Source organism: Sinocyclocheilus rhinocerous, unplaced genomic scaffold (genome assembly GCF_001515625.1).
Source record: "Sinocyclocheilus rhinocerous isolate Xijiao unplaced genomic scaffold, SAMN03320098_v1.1 scaffold1163, whole genome shotgun sequence".
NCBI classification, from domain to species: Eukaryota; Metazoa; Chordata; class Actinopteri; order Cypriniformes; family Cyprinidae; genus Sinocyclocheilus; species Sinocyclocheilus rhinocerous.
Genome location: NW_015642328.1, coordinates 731,314 through 754,440, shown reverse-complemented (window position 1 = coordinate 754,440; position 23,127 = coordinate 731,314). Strand labels below are relative to the sequence as shown.

The 23,127-nt window shown below is 35.5% G+C and overlaps 2 protein-coding genes across 2 annotated transcripts; both read right to left on the bottom strand.

Moving 5' to 3' along the window:
- Window positions 1-6: 6 nt before the first annotated feature.
- On the bottom strand, window positions 7-4,602 carry gja10a (gap junction protein alpha 10 a). The gene is made up of 3 exons (XM_016572701.1): window positions 4,441-4,602; window positions 2,593-4,011; window positions 7-2,226 (listed from the first exon to the last, which is right to left on the bottom strand). The coding sequence occupies exons 2-3, from the start codon at window positions 3,988-3,990 to the stop codon at window positions 2,188-2,190; spliced, it is 1,437 nt and encodes a 478-aa protein (XP_016428187.1). The 5' UTR covers window positions 3,991-4,011; window positions 4,441-4,602; the 3' UTR covers window positions 7-2,187.
- A 5,684-nt stretch (window positions 4,603-10,286) lies between these two features.
- Window positions 10,287-22,093, bottom strand: LOC107755764 (ankyrin repeat domain-containing protein 6-like). The gene is made up of 17 exons (XM_016572658.1): window positions 22,089-22,093; window positions 21,921-21,977; window positions 20,921-21,033; window positions 18,281-18,378; window positions 17,953-18,051; window positions 17,619-17,717; window positions 16,477-16,575; window positions 16,250-16,348; window positions 15,805-15,903; window positions 15,536-15,613; window positions 14,932-15,036; window positions 14,606-14,722; window positions 14,076-14,246; window positions 13,852-14,004; window positions 12,316-12,429; window positions 11,909-12,221; window positions 10,287-10,982 (listed from the first exon to the last, which is right to left on the bottom strand). Exons 1-17 carry the CDS (start codon window positions 22,091-22,093, stop codon window positions 10,414-10,416), a joined length of 2,388 nt encoding a protein of 795 aa, XP_016428144.1. The 3' UTR covers window positions 10,287-10,413.
- Between the last annotated feature and the right edge of the window lie 1,034 nt (window positions 22,094-23,127).

Sequence of the window (23,127 nt, the reverse complement as noted above, 5' to 3'; positions counted from 1 at the left end):
TATTCATTATATGGTATCTGGTTCTCAGATTTATCTCAGGAATTGCAGAATTTTTTTTTTTTTTTTTTTTGGCAACTTTAAATCAAGCAGCATATGCAAATGTGATATTGAGTGTTTGAAAGTGTTTTGTATCTATTGTGCATTTAAGCATTCCTTACAAAATTGAATAACGGAGAAACTAAACAGCTGCTCACCTGAATTTGCAAGAAGCCAAGCAATCTGTTTGTCAACATGGAAAAATCAGCATTTGATCTCTTTCTGAAATAGTACATTGGAGAGCTCTTCTACAAAATAGATGATGAAGCAATGATGATTAGCTGCCTAAATGTTCCCTCAAACATTTTGTGATGAAGCATCATTTGATATGGAAGCAATTTTCTACAGATTTTTTTTTTTTTGAAGCTCAGTTTTTCTAGACTGTTAAAATGATTGATCAGGGATGTCTGTTGTATATAAAACTCTCCAAGCAAACTTTAGTAAATTAAGTTATTCTGACTTAGTTCATTTTGGCAGCTCACACTTAGATTTCTTAGATCTGATTTGATTCCTTCAGGGCGTTACGCACATTATCATTTTACTGGGGTCAGAAATCAAAGCAAATTTTGACATTTTTGGGGGGGGTTTGCCAGATTTGCCAGAATCATTTTTTAAATGTTAAAAAGTTTGTATACTTATCCACAGTCCACTCTGGTCCTAATATTTTCACTTTTAAAAGTTCTCAATTCACTCCCTCAATCAATTCGGTGTAATTTTCGCTAGTCTTATAACACTTTTACATGTTTGCTTTAATAACATGTGGTGAAAATTCAAGCCTTAAGGTAAAACAGTTGGAAAAGCTTAATTCTGCATTTCTATTTTTGTTTCTAACATTGTTGTTGCTTTAAGCTACCACGTGTAGGAGCCACTCATGTCTGCATTGACACAATAATTAAGTTCAAAGGTGAGATGGGGTATATGTTTTAATTAATTTAGTCTGTTTACTTCAAATTATTGTGGACTGCATGACTTTAATAAAATGTAAGACTTGATTAAACTTCATGTTTAATATTTTGTTTTACCAAAAGTTTTGGGAATCTGATTGTTATAACATGGTAGCATAAGTTCACATTGGGAAAAATCTATCAAAAATCTCATATAGTCGTGTAGGTTAATTTGTGCCCCATAAAAGATGACTCTCAAAAAATTGACTGTCAAGACTTCAAATGTGTCCTCATAATGTTTATTCTTCAGAATTCTGTGCATATTCTGAGTTTTTATTCTCATGATCTTTGAGTATGGATTTGGATAAATCAGGCATCATGCCTTTGTCATATGATGCACCACAGTTGTGATATGAATATTGTGATAAGGGCAAATATGAATATTGGTTATTAGTTTACATGCAGTAGGGAGAGTTTTGACATTCAAAGATCTACCTGTAAAATCGATATACCTCTCGTCTCTGACAAGGTCTGTAGCAGAAATGGTTTACAACCTTTTTAAAAGACGTTTTACAATCGTTTCTTTTATGTAGATTTTGTATGTATTGTACATATTCTGTTTATAGGTATTTGTGGGATTCTTTGAAAATGATTGTTTTGCTTTTGTTAATCAAATCTTGAAAAGTTGTGACCTCAATGTTCATAATCTGTATTTGTTACATTCTTGAATGTGTCCACATTGAATTTGTCTACTAGGATATTACATAAATTGCCAAGCATGTTTTATGCAGATTGAATGTGTTTTGCATCATTTGCTCTGAGGAGTATAACATTTGCATGATCCGTATTCACCCTGAATTCAAACACAAACACTGTTGGAAATAAGAAAACTTTTATTTTCTTCAGAATTTGATGTAAGAGTCCATTAGCTTGCATCACATTTTATGGATGTAAGCTAAATGATTTAAAAATGTTATTTTTTGCCAGCTGTCTGAAGCTTTTATAAATATGCACAGATGTCTTTTGGCTTCCATAATTAGACATGGAAAAAATGTATACCGTGCTTTACTGGTAAATTAAGATGCTTACAATTTAAAAAAAATGAACCGTACAAAACAGCACTACTTATACCACAATGAAGCTGCGTTAGACCAGTGCTTTCCAAGCAGAGCAGATCAGAGTGAAACCCTTTGTCACTGATATCTCCATTCATTTCTGCTCATGAACGGCCTGTTACATTCCTGTTGTCCTTCTGTCCTTCTTACTTTCACTTTTTCATGATGGAAGAGATATCCAAGAATACACTCTGTAAATAAGACATTTTTCATATCAGTATACAAATTAGGCACACATATGAAATATAATAATATTAATTATCATCATCCATCCATATTTATTACTAATAATATTAACAAAATATATAATGTGAAAATATAAACATATATATATTATTATTATTATTGATTATTTCTATATTATTAAAGAGCATTGATTTTTTTCCCCCAATTATTATTTATTATAATCAATAAAATTCAATTTCTTGAATGTAGCTGGCAGAATCTCATCTCGAAAAGAAAATTCTGATCCACAATAAAATTCCCAAAAGTAATTGTGGATAGGGAAGCTTTTATATGACCAGCTCAGTAGCTGGGTGTCATTTGCATCTACTTGCCATAGACATCCGTCGTCCTCCCCCTGGTGGTGGGTTCATGGGCAGGTCGTTGAGGGAGCCTAGCTCGGACTCTGAACTCCTTGTGGAGGGACATGACGGACTGCCGGAAATACTGTCTGAGGGCATACGGACCATGAAACTGGCTTTCCTGTTGGGCGGACAGAAGTCGCTCTCGGAGGACTCCACAGTGTCATCCCCCAGGTCTGGCACACGGCTGGGCCTGTGCAGAGCATTGCGAAGGCAGGCTGGTATTTCTGTATGACCCTCAGGACCCAGATGACCCGAGTTAAAAGGCCTAACATCCCTCTCCGAGCCGTTACTGCTCTCTAGATGCTGGTCGCAGTTTTCCCGGTCCACTAGTAACTCCATGGACCCTTGGGAGTGCAGTTCATGGATAATTCCCTGGCTAGGCTGGCGCATTTGCCGGGGCTGCTGGGTTATGCAGGACACCGGGAGGGTGGCCGCGGCGAAACTGTTGTGCCGCAGCATGTTGTTGCTCGAGCCGATGTAAGCACTGGTTAAGAACAGCGGAGGGTCCGTTTGCCCCTGCGGAATAAAAGTTTTCAACTGCGGGTTTTTGTGGGGCGACATATTCGTCATTACGCACAGTTGCTGAATGGTCGAGTGCTTGGTTTTGCAAGGACTGTCGTCCTCGACGAGCTGGAGACCGCTTAGAGTCTGTTTAATTTTTTTAACCCCCAGGTGGGATATTTCCAAGAGGTTCAGGAACAACGAAACTCCTCCGATGACAATCATGAAAACCATGAAGATGGTCTTCTCTGTCGGCCTGGAGACGTAACAGTCCACGCTGTTTGGGCAAGGCACCCTCTCGCACTTGTACAAAGGATCTAGTCCAATCCCATATAAGATATACTGCCCTACAATGAACGCCACTTCCACCACTGATCTGGTAAGGATATGAATTATATATGTGCGCAGCAAGGAGCCCCTCAGAGGAGCCTTCCTAATATTCTTCTGCTCTTCTAGCTTCCTCAGTTCCTTCTCCAACTTCTTGTGCTCCTCCAAGAGGCCTTCCGTCTCTTCCAGCTCTGCTCTCAGCTGAATTTTCCTCCTGTGCCTTTCTTTCTCTAAAGCCCTCAGTCGGTACAGAGCATGTCCCATGTATACCAGCGAAGGCGAGGAAACGAAAATGATCTGCAGTACCCAAAAGCGAATGAGGGATATCGGGAACGCTTGGTCGTAGCAAACGTTCTTGCATCCCGGCTGGTCCGTGTTGCAGACGAACTCACTTTGCTCGTCCACCCAAACATCCTCGGCCGCCACGCCGAGAACCAGCATCCGGAATATGAACAGGATGGTCAGCCAGATTTTACCCACGATGGTGGAGTGAATATGAACCTCCTCTAAAATGCTCCCCAACAAGTTCCAGTCCCCCATCTTCACCGCCACATGTCCGTGCTTAGTTTAAGACAAAAAAAATAAAATAGGAGTTTAGCCTAACGTTCAAGTTGGTTTATTCTTTAGATTTCTGTATTCATGCATTAGCCGTCATATACATAAGAATATTTGCATGCATTCGACAAACAAAAAAAGGTGTTTGACATAAAATTCCAAGTCTAGAAAGTCATGCACATGGAACAACAAACTTGATTCTACTGTTCAAGTTGGTTCATTCTTATTTTTTCTGCATTCATGCATTAGTTATCATGCATTTTGCATGCTTTCGACAAACAAAAAAAGCATGTTTGACAAATTCCAAGTTTAAAAAGTCATGCACAAACAGTTCCAATGTAATTTTGCCCAAATTATAGTTTGTAAGCACAAACAAAATGAAATAACTAAGCCAATCAAAGCTTTATCCACAAAAGCAAACAAAAATCAACTTACATTTCAGTGGGATTTGCTGTCTAGTTTCCTTGGAATATAAACAAACATGTTTTCCCTGATAAGGAAAATCATTCCTTCATTTTACAGCCATGGAGTTCACACATTAAAGCGCAGCCAGTCTCTCTGTATAATGTTGGGCTACAGTGATTGTTCCCCACAGTTGTTGCAGTTCACAGTTCACAGGATGTAGAAATTGATCAGAAACTGACGGGACAATGCCCCATGGCAGATCTTGTCAAGCAATTGCTGAAAACAGCACCCCCACATGCATAAAAAGTTGCCCGTAATGCCAACCAACCAAATGTCCCTCATGCAGTCAATACAATATTCTGCCACACAAAATGTCATGATATTGCTCTCCAGCAAGCCGTTTTTAAGCAAACCCAGTACTACCATGTTGACTCAAACAAGAAAATGGGTTTCAAACTTTTGTAAGCAACCATTCATCTTTTGTGTAATCTATAATTCTAGTCAATTCAAGCCCAGTTTCATAGCTAACTGCATTGTCTGTTAGATGGAGTTTTCAAAAGCTGATCTTTTTATCTAACCCTGCACCTAGAACAAAACGATGCATGTGGAATTTATCAACTCTATGCTTCATAAAATGACCAGCCTTCCCTCAGGGCCTTTAATTAGCTTTCCATCACATGCTGACAGAGTCAATGGGAGATTGATTTGATTTTCCCTTGCAGAAGCTTGAACTGCAAATGCCAGAAGTCACATCAGGGATGTCGCATTACATAATGACTTCATACGGTACCAAGCGAATGGCAGAAAACCATCTATTGGTCTTTTTTCTGCGGTGTTTCATTGTATCTAATTGCCTTGATTAGGGCCAAAATGTGTACTGAGGAACAGGTCGTAGGGTATTGCAACTAGGGGAAATTATACTTATAACTTAAAACAGTCATATAGGCTACATGTGCTGAAACCTACATGGTCATTATCCCAAAATAAACCCTGTCAGTTTTACACCATTGTGAAGGGTTTATTTTGCAGTAATGAGTGGCGGACTGTATTATCCCACTTATGTGGCTGTTCACCAAGTAAATACATTTACATTAAATATTGATTTGAGTTTAACTTATATGAGAAAAAAAGTAAATGCACAGTTATACAAGAGACAAAGCTATCACAGTGTGAAAGACTATTTAGCAGGCACAATGCTCTGATATAAGCTATGTTCACACTGTCAGTGCTTTACTTATAGGTTTGAGTATATAAATGTCCTATTCACACAGTGGTGGAGCGGCTCTCGCAATGTGTGATATGCCAGACAACTAGTTGTCCAGGGCTGCGTTTCCCAAAAGCTTTGTAATCCTAAATTGATCGTAGCTCCATTGGTGACAATTGGTTCTACGATCAATTTAGGATTACGATGCTTTTGGGAAATGCAGCCCAGAAAAGTTCCGTTCACACCGCAGGACTTTACCGAAAACAGTTGTGAGTCCTGAAAATTTACGAGTGTGACTTCTAGAATGCTGTTGTCAATCCCGTAAATAACTGAAATTTGTGAGAACTTTATCCGTATTAGTGACTCAAATACCGTACAGGCCTGACAACTGTATTCTGCTGCTGTGTGAACATGGCCATGTTGCATCATATTTTTTAAGCGTTTTTACAGCTTTGCTCATTGTAACCAATCACATGATTCCAAGGGCGTAAATTTCATCTAACAGTAAATTACATAAAATTTAATAAACATACAAATAAACATAAAATTTCTCAAGAGCAATTTTTGAAGGGGACACAAATAATACAGACAAAATTGTACTTATAAGGATAGATGTGTGTACACAGCATGTGTACATAGCATGGAAACCTTGTTTAAATATGAGTTCGGTTCATAGGTTCACCACGCGGTCATATTATAATAATTAAATTATTTTGCGTCCTCCACATAGCAGGGTTGCCAACTTTTAAGTTCAGCTTGGAGTGAGATTTTTTTTTCGGGGTTGTAGGAGAGGGAGGGGTTTCGATCTCGATTCAATATCAATTAATGTGTATATACTGTAAATATAAGGGGATAAAAATATTTTATTGAACGCAGTTGAATGCCTTTTTAGCACCAATTTAAACTTGGTTTAAATTCAGTATTTGCTTGCATTCATTGTGTGTAATTATGCAAGTATCAAAGGATGAAAAAGGATAAAAAAGGATGTCAGTTATTAACTTTTTTAATTTCTAATTTAAAAATCTAGTGTTTAATCATGTCTAAATATTTATTCAAATGATGCTGCCTCTCCATCACTCTCCAGAATAAAATGATACTGTAAATGTCATCGACGTAATAATCAATGCATAATATGCTGTAGTGTTTACCAAAAATTGCTGCAAATACCTGTATAATGAAGCTGTCGTCTATCCAATTCAAATGTATTGTCAACGCTGGTTTGTTTGGAGAGCTCCGTGAACCACGTGACCGCGCGGCGACGCCGGTGAGATCAAAGCTTGTCGCAACTGTTTTTCACTGGCTCTGGCTTTAACTGAAGCGTTACATTTTACGATTTACGCCACATTAAGTGCGCCAAAACGGTATTTATTGTTTGAATTTAGTATTAAAACTTACAACTTTTGAAAGCTGAGACTTTGTTTCATATCGCAAGCAGGGTTGCCAATTTGGAGTGAGATTTACATGGGCAGAGAGCGTGAGACCGAGCCTGAAAGCGTGTGTCTCACGCCAAATGCGTGAGAGTTGGCAGTATTTGTTTTCGTCTGGGACTGAGGACATCTCGTATTTAGATATTCAACCCAGAACACCGATCTGCCACTTAACATAATACTGAGCAAAACCCAACACATCGGTAACGTTAGGTCTACAATATTAGCCTAATATCAGTTCGCACAGGGTTATCGCCGTGTTAGTTGTAGTGGGTGATGGTAGGCAGTGGACCAAACCACTATGAGGTAAGACTCAAAACGTTTCTAAACTTAAAACGCTTTTTTGATTTTCTATTGTTTTACTACTTGCACAATTATTTAAGAATATATGTGTTATACTATTAACAATACTCAGAGTGGTTTGTAGTGATATTTTTAGGGGGGACAACCCTCAGATAAGGGGTTCTTGACCCCCGTCCCCCAGCGATTTAAGCCCCTGCATGATTCTGTTGAGCTTATAAACGCAGTGGCCAATCAGAGGTGTCCAAATGAGTCATCGCTGAAACACCGGAGTTATGTTCAGTGCGCGCGCTCTCTGACTAAATTCTGCACTTTTGCGAAATCTAGCATCATAAACAAAGTCGTAAACAACAAAGTGCAGATGTACGTATGGTAAGAGATCAATTTCATTAAGTAGACAGCTTCATTTATTATAACAAAAGTTTTTTTTTGAGAGTGTAAACTCATGCTAGACTGAAATAATGTTCTCGTATAAAGTTAGGCCTAACGTTATATGTTCTTTGTTCGCTTTCTGTATAGGCTATCATTTATTCGCTGTTTGAATAATTGTGGCAGTGAAAGCCTTATTAGTAAAGTATAATGTTTTTTTTTAAGTTGTAATCACATTAAATACAAATTCATTCCTATTTAACATATTTAATGACATACATTACTGGAACTTGCCTAAAAAGAAGGGTTTATGTGCGTAATAGATTAGCTATTAGCCTATGGAGCCAATCATATTTTTTTTTCTTTATTCAGTTTTATTCTTACTGCCAATTGAAATAATTTTCAAAAATCACTGCAAAAATCGAAATATTTAAATCTGTAGTAATGTATAACAGAAAAATGTAGCCTTAGCCACTGCAACAGCCTTTTGTTTTTGTTGTAGTGTAGAAACATTTTGTTGTTTGTGGCAGGAGTTCGAAAATGGATGGAGGCAGTGGAATGGACGTCCACCATGCTGATAGATTACTTCACTCTGATCCATTTCAGTCAATACAGACTCGTGCAGCCCTGATCTGACTGTTTGGAGATAATGAGATTCCAGCACCCTGCCGATATTTACTGAGAAGAGGTTCAGGGTGTGAACGGGGTAAAGAACAGAGCGTGAATAGCATTCCCTTGAAAACATCTAAAAATAATGTTAGACTTTCAGGATTGCATTTTTGTAAAAATCGACACGTTTCAGAAAGGCGGGGCATAGAGGAGAAACAATAATGTACAGTATGTGGAAAATAATGTGTTTTTTGAAACTTAAACTGCATAAACACATTTCATTACACCAAATACACAAAATAATGTTCTTTTTAGCAACATCATATGACCCCTTTAATTATTTTAACCTTGTGCTTGAGTTTCAAAGTATTGGATAGTTTTCAACTTCAACTTTGTAGTGAACATGATCATTAATCATTTAGTGGAAAAGATATAAATAGTTTAGAAAAGATGAGATTCACTAATGAAATCTGACACTGTATATGCAGAATGATGCATCTGACCTGTTAGACCCCTGCAAAAACAGAAATGCTGTGCTGCAGAGATCATGGTGGGTCATGAACTGAGTGTTATACAACATTTGACTCATCAAACTTTTAATAGATTTCACATGTATGGCATGAATTCTCATGTACTATCAATTACAACAAAACAAAGACTGCATTCTTACATGCATTTTAAACAGTTCTCTTCATTCTCAAGTTGAGCAACTATAATTGCAATTTAATTAAAACATTTTAATTATATTTTGTACAGGTACAAGGACTGAAGAACCAAACAATATATTAGATATTTTACAATAACAAGAACAGAACTATGTAACTTAAAGTAATTCCATCTAGGATTAAAAGAAAGGTCTTTACTATTCATCTTGTCAATAATTGACTGACTGAAAGTCACCTAATTTACAATATTTCAATCCACACAAGCTAACTCCATATTGTTGAAGATATTTTATTCACATTTAAAGTAATAGTTTATACAAATATACAAATTCTGTAAATTTTTACTCACTATGATGCCACCCCAAACTATGATTTTCTTTCTTCCGTGGAACACAAAGGAATTTTTCCTGTTATTTAGGAAATAATGACATGTATGTATAAAAAATTATAAGTCATTAAAAACGGGGGGGGGGGGTCCTAAGTGTCCCCCCCAGGACACCAGTCCTAAGTGTCACATGATAAATATGCTGATTTGGCGCTCCATTTTTTTATTTTTTTATTTTGATAGACCAGTCTTCATTAACTTTCACTGTACTATAGAAAACAAAATATTATCTCACTGTGACTTTTGCCTCAATAAACTCCTAATTTGCTGCTTAATAATAGTTAGTAAGATAATTGTTAAGTTTAAGTATTGGGTAGGATTAGGGATGTAGAATATGGTCATGCAGAATGTGCTTTATAAGTACTAATAAACAGCTAATATGTTAATAATAAGCATGTTAATAAGCAACTACGTAATAGTGAGAATTGGTCCCTATACTAAAGTGTTAACAAACATTCTAAATATTCATTTTATATATTTCACAAGAATGGGACAACAATTAATTTCCCAGTATGCATTACCTGTTTTGAATTTATTTGAATCACTATTCAGCAAATTCCTCTTCCTGTCATTCCAATTCAAATTACAGTTGAACTTCCTGTAGGGTGTGGCCAATTCAATTCACATTCCAGCTCAACGAAAGGAAGCCAGATTTTCAATTCTGAATTTTTCTCCAACTTGTTTTAAAGACAAGATGGTGAGTAAATGATGACAATTATAATTTCATGGGTGAACTATTCCATGGGTGACTTAACATTGAGCAAAGAAGTACTCAGTTCGCTAACATAGCATTAGCATCATTGTACCATTAGCTTAACCTCAACCTACATATAATAATTGCTGCCATTGTCAAAATGAAGCTTTGATTCGGAGTATTATAAATTTTACATTTTTCACAGGTTTTGCATCCCTGTGTTTTAACTATAGAACAATTAAATTACTGTAAGTTTACTCAGTGTTTACAAAGCTCCAATCTCATTTATATTGCCATGAATTTCATAATAGGTGGAATCCAGGTATCTGGGCATACGTAGCACGCATGTGTCAAGAAGAGTTTGTATTAGTGTTAGTGCGAAGCTTCTGTAGCTCTTCCTCCAGGGTGTTGATCCTCTCCAGTAGACTCGCTCTGTCCTGCAGAGCTTTCTGTTCTGCCACCTTCTGCGCTTCCTGGATCTTCCTCTCGTACCAGCGTTCCAGCTGTGTGGAGACCGTCTCAAAGAAACGCTCTGTCACCTCCACGGCGTGCAAGTTTGCCCGCTCTTGGGTGAAGGTGGCCTCCACGGGCCGCTGGGAAAACACCTCCATGGTCTTTATGGTGTTGCTCTGCTGGGTTTGAGCGTGATGTGCTTTAATCCTGTCCTTCAGGTGCCTGCTGTGTTTCCAGGCCGGGCCAGGTGCTGGTTCTGTTTCGCTGTCGTTGAAACGCTTGCTGGATGTGGACAGGCTGCTGCTGCCACTGCTGTCACAGAGTTTATCCCCTTTGTCTGACCTGGACTTTGAGACATCAACCTCCTGCACTTCTGCTCGCTGCCACTTGGGGTCAGCAGTCGCCAGCTTCCGTGATAGAGGTTTGTGTTTGACCATTGAAGGAGCTGTCAGGTTATTATATTCACCTGTATGAATGTAGAGAGATATTTTAGAAAAAATATATATTTTTCTTTCTTTCTTTCTGACTGTTATGTACTCTCATTAAATATATTTTACTCATTTAAATCAGGTCTTATTTTAGAGTAGAGCATAATAAAAACAAAAAATCACTTTAAATATTTTAATAAAAAAGTTAACATAATAAAAAAGTGCTTAAAGTCAACATGAAATAAAAAACAAACCCTATTTACTTTCCTAAAATATTTTGTTTGGTCTTTATGAACAATTAATCAGTGATTCTTAATTTTGAGTATCCCGGTTCACTCAGAAATACAGTATGTCACATTATGGCAATAAAATGGGTTGGGGAGGCCAGTTCATGTTCACTTTAGCATAAGTGAAACAAATATACTTAAAAATAATATAAATAAAAATACATTGTATTTGATATAAATTTTCTAAAAACAAGTCTTAACAGCTTATCATATATTTATAATTTACTTCTTAGTTAAATGTACCAGTAAATATTTTTACTGGAAATGATAAATTTGATAAATGTACATCCTGTTTTAAGGATGTTTAGTTATTTTTACTAGAAATAATGATACTGATAAAATACATTTTTAATGAATTTTTTCAAACCATTGAACCATTCAGCTTTCTTCTTCTTTTTAAATATCCCATTTCACACAGAAATATGCCACATTATGGCAGTCAAATAGGTCGGGGAGGTCAGTTCAGTTCTTGTTTCTAATGAAGAAAATATTATACATATATATAATAAAACTACCATTGTATTCAAGATACATTTTCTAAAAATAAGTCTAATAATAATATCTTATGTATATAATATGCTTTTTAGCTAAATGTACTTCTTGTTTTAAGGATGTTTAGATATTTTTATTGGAAATAACAATACTGATAAAAAAAATTCAGTGCAATTTTTTCAAACCTGAAGAACCGTTCAGCTTCATCTCAAAGTATCTCCTCCCACGTGCGTCCCCAAATTCAAGACTTTTCCCGTCATTGTTAGGACCTGCTCCTGGGCTGGGTAACACATTGACGTAAGTGGCCTGCGAGCTGGAGCTCTCCTCAGAGATGAGCGACAGCAGCGGGAGACCCTCGGGGTCTGAATCCACCAGAGACTGATCCACGGACGGAGAGCGCAGAAGTTTGTAGTATTGTGTCTCTGCAGGCATTCGCACTTCAAGATCCTGAATCTTAGACATGCACCAGCTTTTCACAGCATTGGTAGCAGCTACCTTCTTGAAAGATAAAAACAGAGCAACATAAGTTTGATCAGTCATGTCTAGTCTGATGCGATTGTGGTCGTGCAGTTCTTCTCTTATGGTGTTGTACCTGTTTTCTCTCGCCCTCCGTGCGTTCCAGGGTGGCTCTCTGATTGATTCGATAATGACACTCCATCCCTTCAGCCGACACACGCTCCTGTGTGAGTTTCTCAAGAACTTTTATCTGAACAGAAAGAGATATGAGTCTCTAACACCCACATTTTCACTGCCATTGGTTTTGAAAGTGATTTTTCAATTTATTTTATCCATAGGGATTACAAAGAGTCATGTCTTTCTTCTTGTAAGATCTGAACAGAAAGAGATATGAGTCTCTAACACCCACATTTTCACTGCCATTGGTTTTGGATTTATTTTATCCATAGGGATTACAAAGAGTCATGTCTTTCTTCTTGTAATTTATTTAATGGTACTACATATACATTTTTCAAATAGATTTTTTCAAATACAAACCGCTGCACCTAAGCAGGGACGTACAACCTGAGTTATGCTACTGATTAAATAAGCATCGAAGTTTGGATGGTTATTTCATTTAGCACCTGCTGGTAGATGCTGTAACTACACCAGGATACATGTAAATAACTAACAAAATAAAATAAATTTAAAAAACAACTTATTCATATACATTTTTCAAATACATTTTTTCATTCAAATTCCTAGAATGCCAAATTCATTAATAATCTTATTAACTTATTTTTTATTTATATTACACTATTCAGAAGTTCAGGGTCAGTAAGATTTTTTTTCTTTTTTTTTTTTAAAACACTACTTTCATTCAACAAGGATGCATACAATTGATTAAAATTGACTGTAAAGACATTTATAATGTTACAAAAGATTTATATTTCAAATAGTCTTATTATGAATTAAACAATTCAAATATTTTCTATTCATCAAATAATCCTGAAAAAAATGTATCACAGTTTCCATAAATATATTAAAGCAACACAGCTGTTTTTAATATTAATAATATTAAGAAATGTTTCCTGATCACCAATTCAGCATATTGGAATAATTTCTGAATGATCATGTGACACTGGGCTAATGGCTGCTGAAAATTCAGCTTTACCATCACAGGAATAAATTACATTTTAAAATAGAATAGTTATTTTAAATTGTAATAATATATTACAGTATTATATCACAGTTTCCATAAATATATTAAAGCAACACAGCTGTTTTTAATATCAATAATATTAAGAAATGTTTCCTGATCACCAATTCAGCATATTGGAATAATTTCTGAATGATCATGTGACACTGGGCTAATGGCTGCTGAAAATTCAGCTTTACCATCACAGGAATAAATTACATTTTAAAATATAATATAATAAAATAGAATAGTTATTTTACATTGTAATAATATATTACAGTATTACTATATTTTACTGTATTTTTATCAAAAAAATGCAGCTTTTGTAAGCATAAGAGACATTTTATAAAAATATTTGTAAAAAATTGACCAAACTTTTAAAAAGTAATGTACAGTATGGGTTTCATCTCCAAGTCTAGAGGTTAGATAGGTATTCTGTAAGTTATGAAGGAAATTTTAAACCAAAAATTTGCAATATCACAGCAAACGACAAACCTGGTGCTTGTTTTTTTGCTTTATTCCGCCCAGCCTGCAATTGATCTCCTCTTGGACAGTGTGAATTTCTGACCACATCTCCATTTTTGCGGCTTTCAGCTTATTCTCCAGAGTTTTAATGAGGGGCTTACAATGACAGTCATTCGCAGGAGCCTGTTTGCAGACACTGGTTAAGAGGTTCAAAACAAACAAATGCATTGCACTAACTCTAATGTAGAGTTTACCTGCTTTATCTGTCCATCTTTATCCCTGTATAGTGTATAAAGCTGATAGGCTTTTCCTGGAGCTTCCTCTTCCTCCTGAGAGCTGGGGCTGCTGTGTTTTACTCTCTGGGATGGAGATCCTCTTTCATGTAGCTGATACTCTCTCCGGAACACAAGTTCCAACTTTTTTAACCACAAAAACATATTTAGAATTATTGAACAGAGTACTTTTTTAAATGTTCATGCTAGAGCAGGAATTATTAGAGAGCATAGGTCACATTAGAAGGAAAAAATTGTCAGGTAAAATGTCTCACCTAAAAATGTGATAGCATCTAAATGAACTTATTTTATTTAAGACAAAAATAATTAATGAGTGTACCTGATTATAATTCATATTATTAAAAAAAATGTCATTACTGCAAAATAAACCCTCTAAATATCAACATACATTAACACTGTACATCACGGTATATTGGTATATAGTATAATATTATAGTATGAAATATTATAATAGGTATTAATTAATAATGATATAAATTTAATATCTCTACCTGTCTTCTTGGGCTCCTGATCTTTCTCCTCGTGCCGGGGCTCAGAGTTGCTGTTTTTCGTTCAGGTTGATGCACTTGATCACTGTTTTTTGTGTCTTCTGCCACTTCAGTATAGTCCTGCACAATGATGGGAGTGCTTAGCATGAGAGGGATATTTAGGCGAAAACAATCACATGACCTCTGATCTCTTTTAGGGTTATGGCAGCTTAGTAGACATGTGACATTTTCTTCTCACTGGCCCCTAGACCCCAATCATATTACAAACGATGAATCTGCAACAGCGCAGATGTTGTTCTAGATGGGTGAATCTTATCTGAATTTTCCACCTTCTCTCGGGAGGAATGAACTCTGGGGAGGGACTGAGTTCTCCTCTGGGCCCGCAAGACATCTCTTCGTTTTCTCACAGTTCTTCCACGAGCAAACCGCTGCACCTAAGCAGGGACGTACAACCTGAGTTATGCTACTGATTAAATAAGCATCGAAGTTTGGATGGTTATTTCATTTAGCACCTGCTGGTAGATGCTGTAACTACACCAGGATACATGTAAATAACTAGCAAAATAAATAAATAGTTGCTTAAAAAAGTTAACTGAAATAAAATAAAATATTTTTAAAACCTTGAACTTATTTTATTTCAGCTAGATGCCAAAGCAACATTTTTCATTTTAATTATAAATATATAAATCATGCTGTCTAATCAGCATCTTGATATGCCACACCTGTGAGGTGGATGGATTATCTCGGCAAAGGAGAAGTGCTCACTAACACAGATTTAGACAGATTTGTGAACAATATTTGAGAGAAATAGGCCTTTTGTGTACATGGAAAAAGTCTTAGATCTTTGAATTCAGCTCAAAGTGCTTTGCTAGAAAGAGCAGGACAATGAACTGCTTCTAAATGGAAAACTTTGAATGTAATAACATTACTTACCTGGTTGGATTTTGCTAACAGAATAGCTAAATCTCGGTTATTATTGTCCCGGGCTTTATCAAGAGCAGTGTGGCCTGTCTGTTGATAGATTTAGTGTGTAAATAAATCGTCATTTAGCAGACGCTGTCATTCTTTACAGTCCAATTTGTGAAGCCTACTGTAGGTTGAGCTGTAGCATCATCCAACCCCAGCCCCCATTACAATTTACGTTCATAATAACTATACAATAATAAAGAGATTGAGGCATATCATGAGATTACATGTCTTACATTGTTTTTGATGTTTACGTCAGCTCCTGCTTCCAGTAACAGATTGACAGTTTTCTTGTGATTTAGGGCAGCAGCGACATGGAGCGCAGTGTCTCCTATCTGTAAAATATGTCGATTTTCCAGTTGTAATTGTTGTAATTGTAAGCAATTACCAGGATACGATGCTGTAATATAAACCACAATCTAGCAGTTTAAAGCAGACAAAGACCATTTTAATTTTATTTGTCTCAGAATTTTTCATTGTGTGCCACTTTATTATGGTTTGTTGAAGTGTAAAATAATACACTATCAAGCCATAATTAATTATGTAGTTTTGTTTTCTTTTGACAGTTTATAGCATAATTGCTTAGACAAAATAATTTAGAAACTAGGACACAGCAGTGACACACACAAAAAATAAACCACATTGGTGCTGGATTCAAAACAATCAGAATGAGGATCTGACCTGGTTTTTCTCAGCCACAGAGCAGAAAGAAGCCAAGAGGATCTTAATCATGGCCAAGTGATTGTAGCGTGCTGCAATGTGTAAACATGTGTCACCTGCCTGGAAGGAAAGAAATGATTGCACTTCTTTTTCAGGATTAAAAATTGAATTGAACTTTTTACTTTCAGTTTGCAATTTATATAATCATTTTAAAAAATATTGTAATGATTTTAGACGAGTGCACATGCATTGTTTTTGCTGTCAGGCATCGCTCCACCAAGTAGTAGCACTCCAGCGGTCTGGGAATGTCCATTCTGACATGCTAGATGTAGAGGTGTGTTTCCTGCCTTTAAAAAATAAAATAATAAGTTTAAATAATGGAATAGAAACTGATTGCAAGGATCATTCATCAGAATTCACTAAGAGTTTCTAAATTTAACAGAACATCTCCAGTTTTGAAAATGTTGGGTTTCAGTGGGTTTTAGTCCATATCTGTTAGCTTTCAGTTAATCTACAGCAAACTGACAAACATTTAGCAGATATATGCATTTTTTAAGAAAGAAAAATCCTGGAAAATGCTTTTTTTTTTTTTTAAATGCCAATTTACAGTGTACATGTCCCATGACGATTTTCCACTATTTTTTTTTCTTTTTCATTTAATTAATGCCTATAAACTATTATATATTGGCCTATATACAGTATATATATATATATATATATGGGCATGTAAATTTTTTCTCTGTACAATGAAATATTCTTTAGAATGAGAATTTCCCTCCCCTATATAAGCTGACTATAAAATAGCAAATCATGGTGTTTCTAGGCTGTAGCCAATCAAACCCTAAAAGCTGATTGGTGGAAAAGAAGCCCTTTTTGTCTATGTATGTATTTGAATGTGTGTTGTGTTAAGTTTGTTATCAAAAGTTCCTTCTGTTGTCTAAATGAAAAACCCATTAAAAGTTTTTTAAAATAATAATATAAACAAAGCTGATAACTTTTGAATCTCCTGCTTCAAAATGAAACGCTTAAACACAGGAAATAAATGTTTTCTTTTCAAAATGTTTGAATTCTGTAAGTCATAATAATGAGAAACTTTCTCAAAATTATGACTTAGTATCTCGTAATAATTAGAAACTTTCTCGTAATGAGAAACTTTCTCGTAATAATGACTTACTTTCTCGTAATAATGAGAAACTTTATCGTAATAATGACTTAGTCTCATTATTACGAGAAAGTTTCTCAATATAACGAGATACTAAGTCATAATTTTTATAAAGTTTCTCATTATTATGACTTACAGAATTATATTTTTTTATTCAGTGGCGGAAACGGGCTTCCATAGGTTTAATCTCAAAGTAAATGGAAAATAATGCACATGAAAATGACTTACTTTGTTCTTCACTTGGACATTGGCCCCAGCTTTGACCAGTAGCTTTACACGTGAACTGAATCCATGCCATGATACCTCATGCAAAGCAGTGTTTCCTTCCTGATGAAAGAAAATCAGATTCTATAGCACTGATTTTACCACAATTAAAAGTTTTTTTTTTCAGTTAACAAAATCAACTCATTCCCTGTGCAGTGAGATGAACAATAGTCTGGATTTTTACATCTGACAGTTTTATTTACAGATTCCTGAATCTTGATTTGTATAAATTATAACAATTCTGATATTATAATGTTAGGAAACAATATAAGGATTTTTGTAATGCAAATGAACAGACCTTGTCTTGTAAATCAAGTGCACAGCCTCCATGGATGAGGGCAGAGATGGCGTCACGGTTTCCCACAACAGCTGCCCGGTGCAGGGCTGTCTGATCACCCTGGAAAAAAACAAAAACGCATCCATTAGCACTGGTGTTTGGCTGTATATTCTATCTAAGCTCAAAGGCCACCAGAGGTCATACATCAGCCACATTAAAAACTTTCCTAGAAGATTGCAAATTGTGGCCTTGGCAAAAATCTCAAGAATATTGGCTTAAGCCTTCTTATCATTCGCTCAAGGGAGTAATGGTCGAAACGAAAAGTAAAAGAGATAGACCATGAGTTTACATCTTCCAGGCCGCTGTCTGCCCCCTGCCTCTGTGTGACTGTTATGTGAGACCAGGTGAACTCACAGCAACTGTCCTGTGCAAAACAAGACACGCATGCTCACATAAAAGAAATCACACGCAGATGCGGCACAATCCCGCACACAGAGACTTACAGACCGAGAGCGTATGACCAGCTGGCTTTACTGACATTAAAAGAGTCACGTGGGTAATCCCTCGCACAGGAACAGAGAGAGATTCATTGTAGTCTTTCCTTTAGGTCTAGCATAAGAGGGAATATTTCTGGATAAGAATGAAACTCTTTATCTCTGTGTTTTAAGCTCTTGCTTTGATTTCTGGCCTGTCTCTGTAAATTTTGTGTGTGGCAATATGCTTCTCTTTTATAAAGACAAGTTACGAACTGAATGGTTAAATTAGGACAAAACAAGTGGTAGAATTGAGAAAATATACATTGTTTTCTTCCATTTTTTCACTAAATGTGTTTTTACTTTCTGTAATTTAGTGTCAACACAGCAGGATGATAATGTGTATGGTAATGTAAAATATAGTAAATAATTGCAACTCAAGCATTTTCCTAATTAAAAATTGAATTGATACTACAGGATGGTAATAAACAGATTTTTAGCTCCATATATTGAATTTTCACCTCAGTCCAACTGAAAATCTTTGAGTAAAGACTAATAATCTAATCATCAAAAGGCTGACTCTGAGATTACCAGATTTTTATAAATATAAGTTTTATTATTATATTTATAGTAACATTTTTATAAATGTCTGGCAATGATTACTTGATATTTCTTATTTTTATTCAATATATATTAATCTGCATTAATTAATGGTCTGAGTTTTTTTATTTTTAAATCTTCAATAAAATAAACCTATAGTGGTCATCTCTTATCAGTTATCAGTTGTTATTGTAAAATAAAAAAAATAAAATTTACAAATTTACTAAAACTATTAAAATGATTGTTAACTGAAAATCTGAAATAAAAGTATACACACACACACACACATTAGAACTGAAATAACTAAAACTTAAAAACAAATTGAAGCTAAATATAAAAAATAACAAAATTACTAAAACTTGCAACTAAATTAAAATTAAAACTGAAAATTAAAAAAATAAAAGCTAATTTAAAATATGAATAAATGCTATAATAGTGTATAATAACACTCAAAACTCAAATTTTGTACCATGTCTCAAGAATCAGCACTGAATTGAATCAACATTGAATTGAATTGGCTTGAGTATTTCTCAGAAAAGAGCACATGATGATCTCATTCTCTCACTGAAGAGTTATTTCGATTGCATACAGCAACATTGAGGCATTAGAGAGATTGGTGAAAACAGCTTACAAATATGCATTAAACAAAGGACACATTAATAGCCTGGACCAAATGTGCTAGAGAGCAAGATTGAAGAGTTGCAGAGTTTGATCTCATGGGTTTAGTAAGATGTCCCAGATGTGAATCCTAAAAGCTACAGCTGGGACATAGTAGCACAGATGGAAAAGAGCTCTGGTGTCTTTTTTTACTAGTCAAATAGAAAAAGTGATACTACTGTTGCATGCCGCTCAGCAGTTCATGAAATGCATGGTGCTTATAACCTCTTTTAGTCAAGCTCATGAATTATTAATGGTACGCTGCACTGCAAAACATTTGTACTTAAATATTCGAAATTCAAGTTATGAGACTGTTCTGAAATTGCCCGTTTTGGAAATAGCTCACAAATTACAATTAATTATCTGCAGAGGATCCATTGGTGAGCAAATTATGTAATGCAGATTTAAATTTCTCTAAATCTGTTCCTTTAAGCAAAATAGAGCAGGTGTTTGAGGAAGGCATATTATTGCATTCGAAAAATAACCCATAAATTGGGAATACAAATCTTATACGATAAAACAAACAGATTAAGTTTGGATGTCAAGAAGACAGAGATGTCAATGTCTTCAGCTTCTCTCAGATCCTAGAATAACGACATCAACTCTCAACACAGCAGTGCTGCATTAATGACCTTCTACTATCAATGTTTCTCTTTTGAAGTCATCATGAAGAATGTAAAAGCAACATCTGGGAGTTTAAAGTGGGTCGAAATGTTGCATGCAATCACAAGAATACAGCATTTCTGGATCTGTGTGTTTTGCTTATGCAGTTTATCAAGGCCACATTCATCATGTGGTTTCATGAATATTGCATTACTCCGTCCACAGGGAAATTAAGATACTTATTAAGATAACATGAAAAATGAAAAGTGTTTGAAGGCCAGATGGGTGGATCCATGTTAGGTATCATGAAATAATTCACAAGAAGATACAATCTGTGCTCATCTAAGGAACACAACCAAGAAAATGCTCTCCAGACATACCAATAATAATAAATATTTAACTCAACATTTTGTGTCATTTTAATATATTATTATTATAATGCAGCATTTAATAAATCAATGTAAATCATGTATTGTTTCAGCATATTGTCACACTACAGAAGGAGACCTCGGGGAGACAGACAGGTAAGTGTAATGTCTTTATTTACAGCTTGGTGCGGAGGGGAGAGATGCAGAGCAAACGGGTGAGTAACTCAAGAGTCTTTGAGAATGACTGGACTTAGCGCAGGTTAATAACCGATCCTTGTATCTCTTTACAGGCCCGACAGATGATGCAGACGGCGAAGACAGGCGGGTAACAGGTGAGAGTCCAGGTAGGTGAGTCGGGTAAGGAGTAACAATGTTTCTTTTCCTCTTTGCAGGTTGGCAGGCTGAAGACGAGATGTCAGGACGTGAGAATGCAGGTGAGTAGGAAAGGAATCAGGTATGGGTAACCCTTGACGAGACCAGACAATGAGGGTGTGAAAAGTGACTGCTTATATATAGTAGGTGATGAGGTGAATGGTGGCAGGTGTGCTGATTGGGGATCACACCTGTGTGAAGCAGGCGGGATGCTGGGAAATTGAGTCCTTAATGAAGTAAGGTGACTGAGCTGGTGACTGGGATGGTGACTAGGCTGGTGAACTAGTTCTTTTACAGTATATAGTTTATTTTATATGGAAATTAGAATCGGTACAGATTTAAAGCTCCTGTTATTGCAGTCTTTCTGCTTATAACTTGAGCCTCATGGATCATTTCTAAGCTGATCTTTATTCTTTATTATGATCAACTGACCTCAAAGCTTAAACTGAACCACAATCTGCTAAGAACAAAACAAAATATAGCATATTCAAATCATGCTGTTGAAATCACTCAATAATTGGATGTCACTAAGCAACAATTGCATCTGACAACAGCAGTTCTACATTAAATATCTGTGTTTAATACATTATTTCTATATGTTCCATGTATAATATACTGTACCAGTGCAATATAGTTTATGATATAGTGTAGATTTATGTAGTTTACTTTTTGTACATATTGTGGGCAAAAATGTTTTTAAAATTATAATTTTTACATTTCAAATAATAAGGTGATCAACGATGATTTGATGATAATAATAAAATTCATATATTACCTTTTTAGAGTTTCTGTTGGGTCAGAGCAGGACTGGATTTCAAAGCATCATTGGCTGGAATGAGAGAGTAAAAGGGCAGAGTTCACACTTACAGCAGTGCACATGCTAAACATCTGTACTACACCACCTAACCACACTCACCGACTGTGATCCCAGAGGAAATAATCAACATCAGCAGGCAGTCTGCTGGCTTTGTGGCTGCACAGAAGCAGAGGTATTGCAGTAGGTCAAATCCTGTGAGACCACAATACGATGGCTATCAAGAGAAGATGAGCTGGAGTTCAAACGAGTCACTGTACAGTATGTTACGACATTATACCGTTACCTGTTCTTTATCTTGCCTTTAAAGCATCTGATTTTTCAAACTTCAAACCTGCATACAAACTCTCTGATGAGAAGATCTTAAACATTTTTCAGAATATTAGCTGTAAAAAAGAGCCAATTAATCCTTTGAAGTTAAACAGACTGGTTATGACCCTGAGGAATCAATAAGAGTGTGCAGCTCTCTGAGGCAATTGTTATTAGGCAATCCATTGGATGTTCCCTTATTTGGTTGTAAGGCCTATTGGAACATCAGTACAAAGTATGTACAACAATAAAGTTTGAGACTGCAGGTTTGCTTTCAACAGAATGAGAGCTAAACTAGATAATTATTCAGAATATATATATATTTATATATATATGTATATATACACTCTAAAAAATGCTGGGTTGTTTCAACCCAACTTTGGGTCAAATATGTTAGTCCATATTTGACCCAAAGTTGGGTTGAAACAACCCAGCATTTTTTAGAGTGTATATATATATATATATAATACAATTTTTGCATCGGTGAACATGAAGAGAAAATTAAACTCCTCTCTCATAAACGTGCTTGAATCTTCTCTATAAATAGTTACTGTCAGTGCTAACATCACAGCACTTACAGCGCCATCCAGCGGCGCGGACAGATGTAGGCCTTCAGCTTTTACTCAAACATAAAGAGGTCATCTTGGCTACGAAATCAATATTTGAATTAAATAAAATATCTATTTTAAAGTCATATAAGGTCATAGAACATTTTTGATAATAATTAATTTCAAAATAATTTAAATTCATTTTTACATAATAATAATAGCAAAATTATATTATCATTATTGTCAATTATTTTGTTAGTGTTGGATGTCTATTATTTTTATTACATACACGTAATATATAAATATATAGCCTCTCTCTCTCTCTCTCTCTCTCTATATATATATAGTTAAGCACCCTTTTGAAAAAATATGTGGGAAGTGTGTCAAGATAGCATGTTGACGATTTAAGGTGCTGTACTATTTCTTCCAAAATTTTGCTATCAATTTCTTCA

Bases quoted from the DNA above. Each gene is read 5' to 3' on its own strand.
- LOC107755764 (XM_016572658.1), bottom strand. The intron at 16,576-17,618 runs GTAAGTCATTTT...TATTTTTTAAAG, and splicing joins ATGTCCAAGTGAAGAACAAA to GCAGGAAACACACCTCTACA. The intron at 15,037-15,535 runs GTAAGTAATGTT...GTCCCTGCTTAG, and splicing joins TGTTAGCAAAATCCAACCAG to GTGCAGCGGTTTGCTCGTGG.
- gja10a (XM_016572701.1), bottom strand. From the start codon at position 3,990: ATGGGGGACTGGAACTTGTTGGGGAGCATTTTAGAGGAGGTTCATATT. The intron at 2,227-2,592 runs GCAAGTAGATGC...TCTTATTTACAG, and splicing joins GAGGACGACGGATGTCTATG to AGTGTATTCTTGGATATCTC.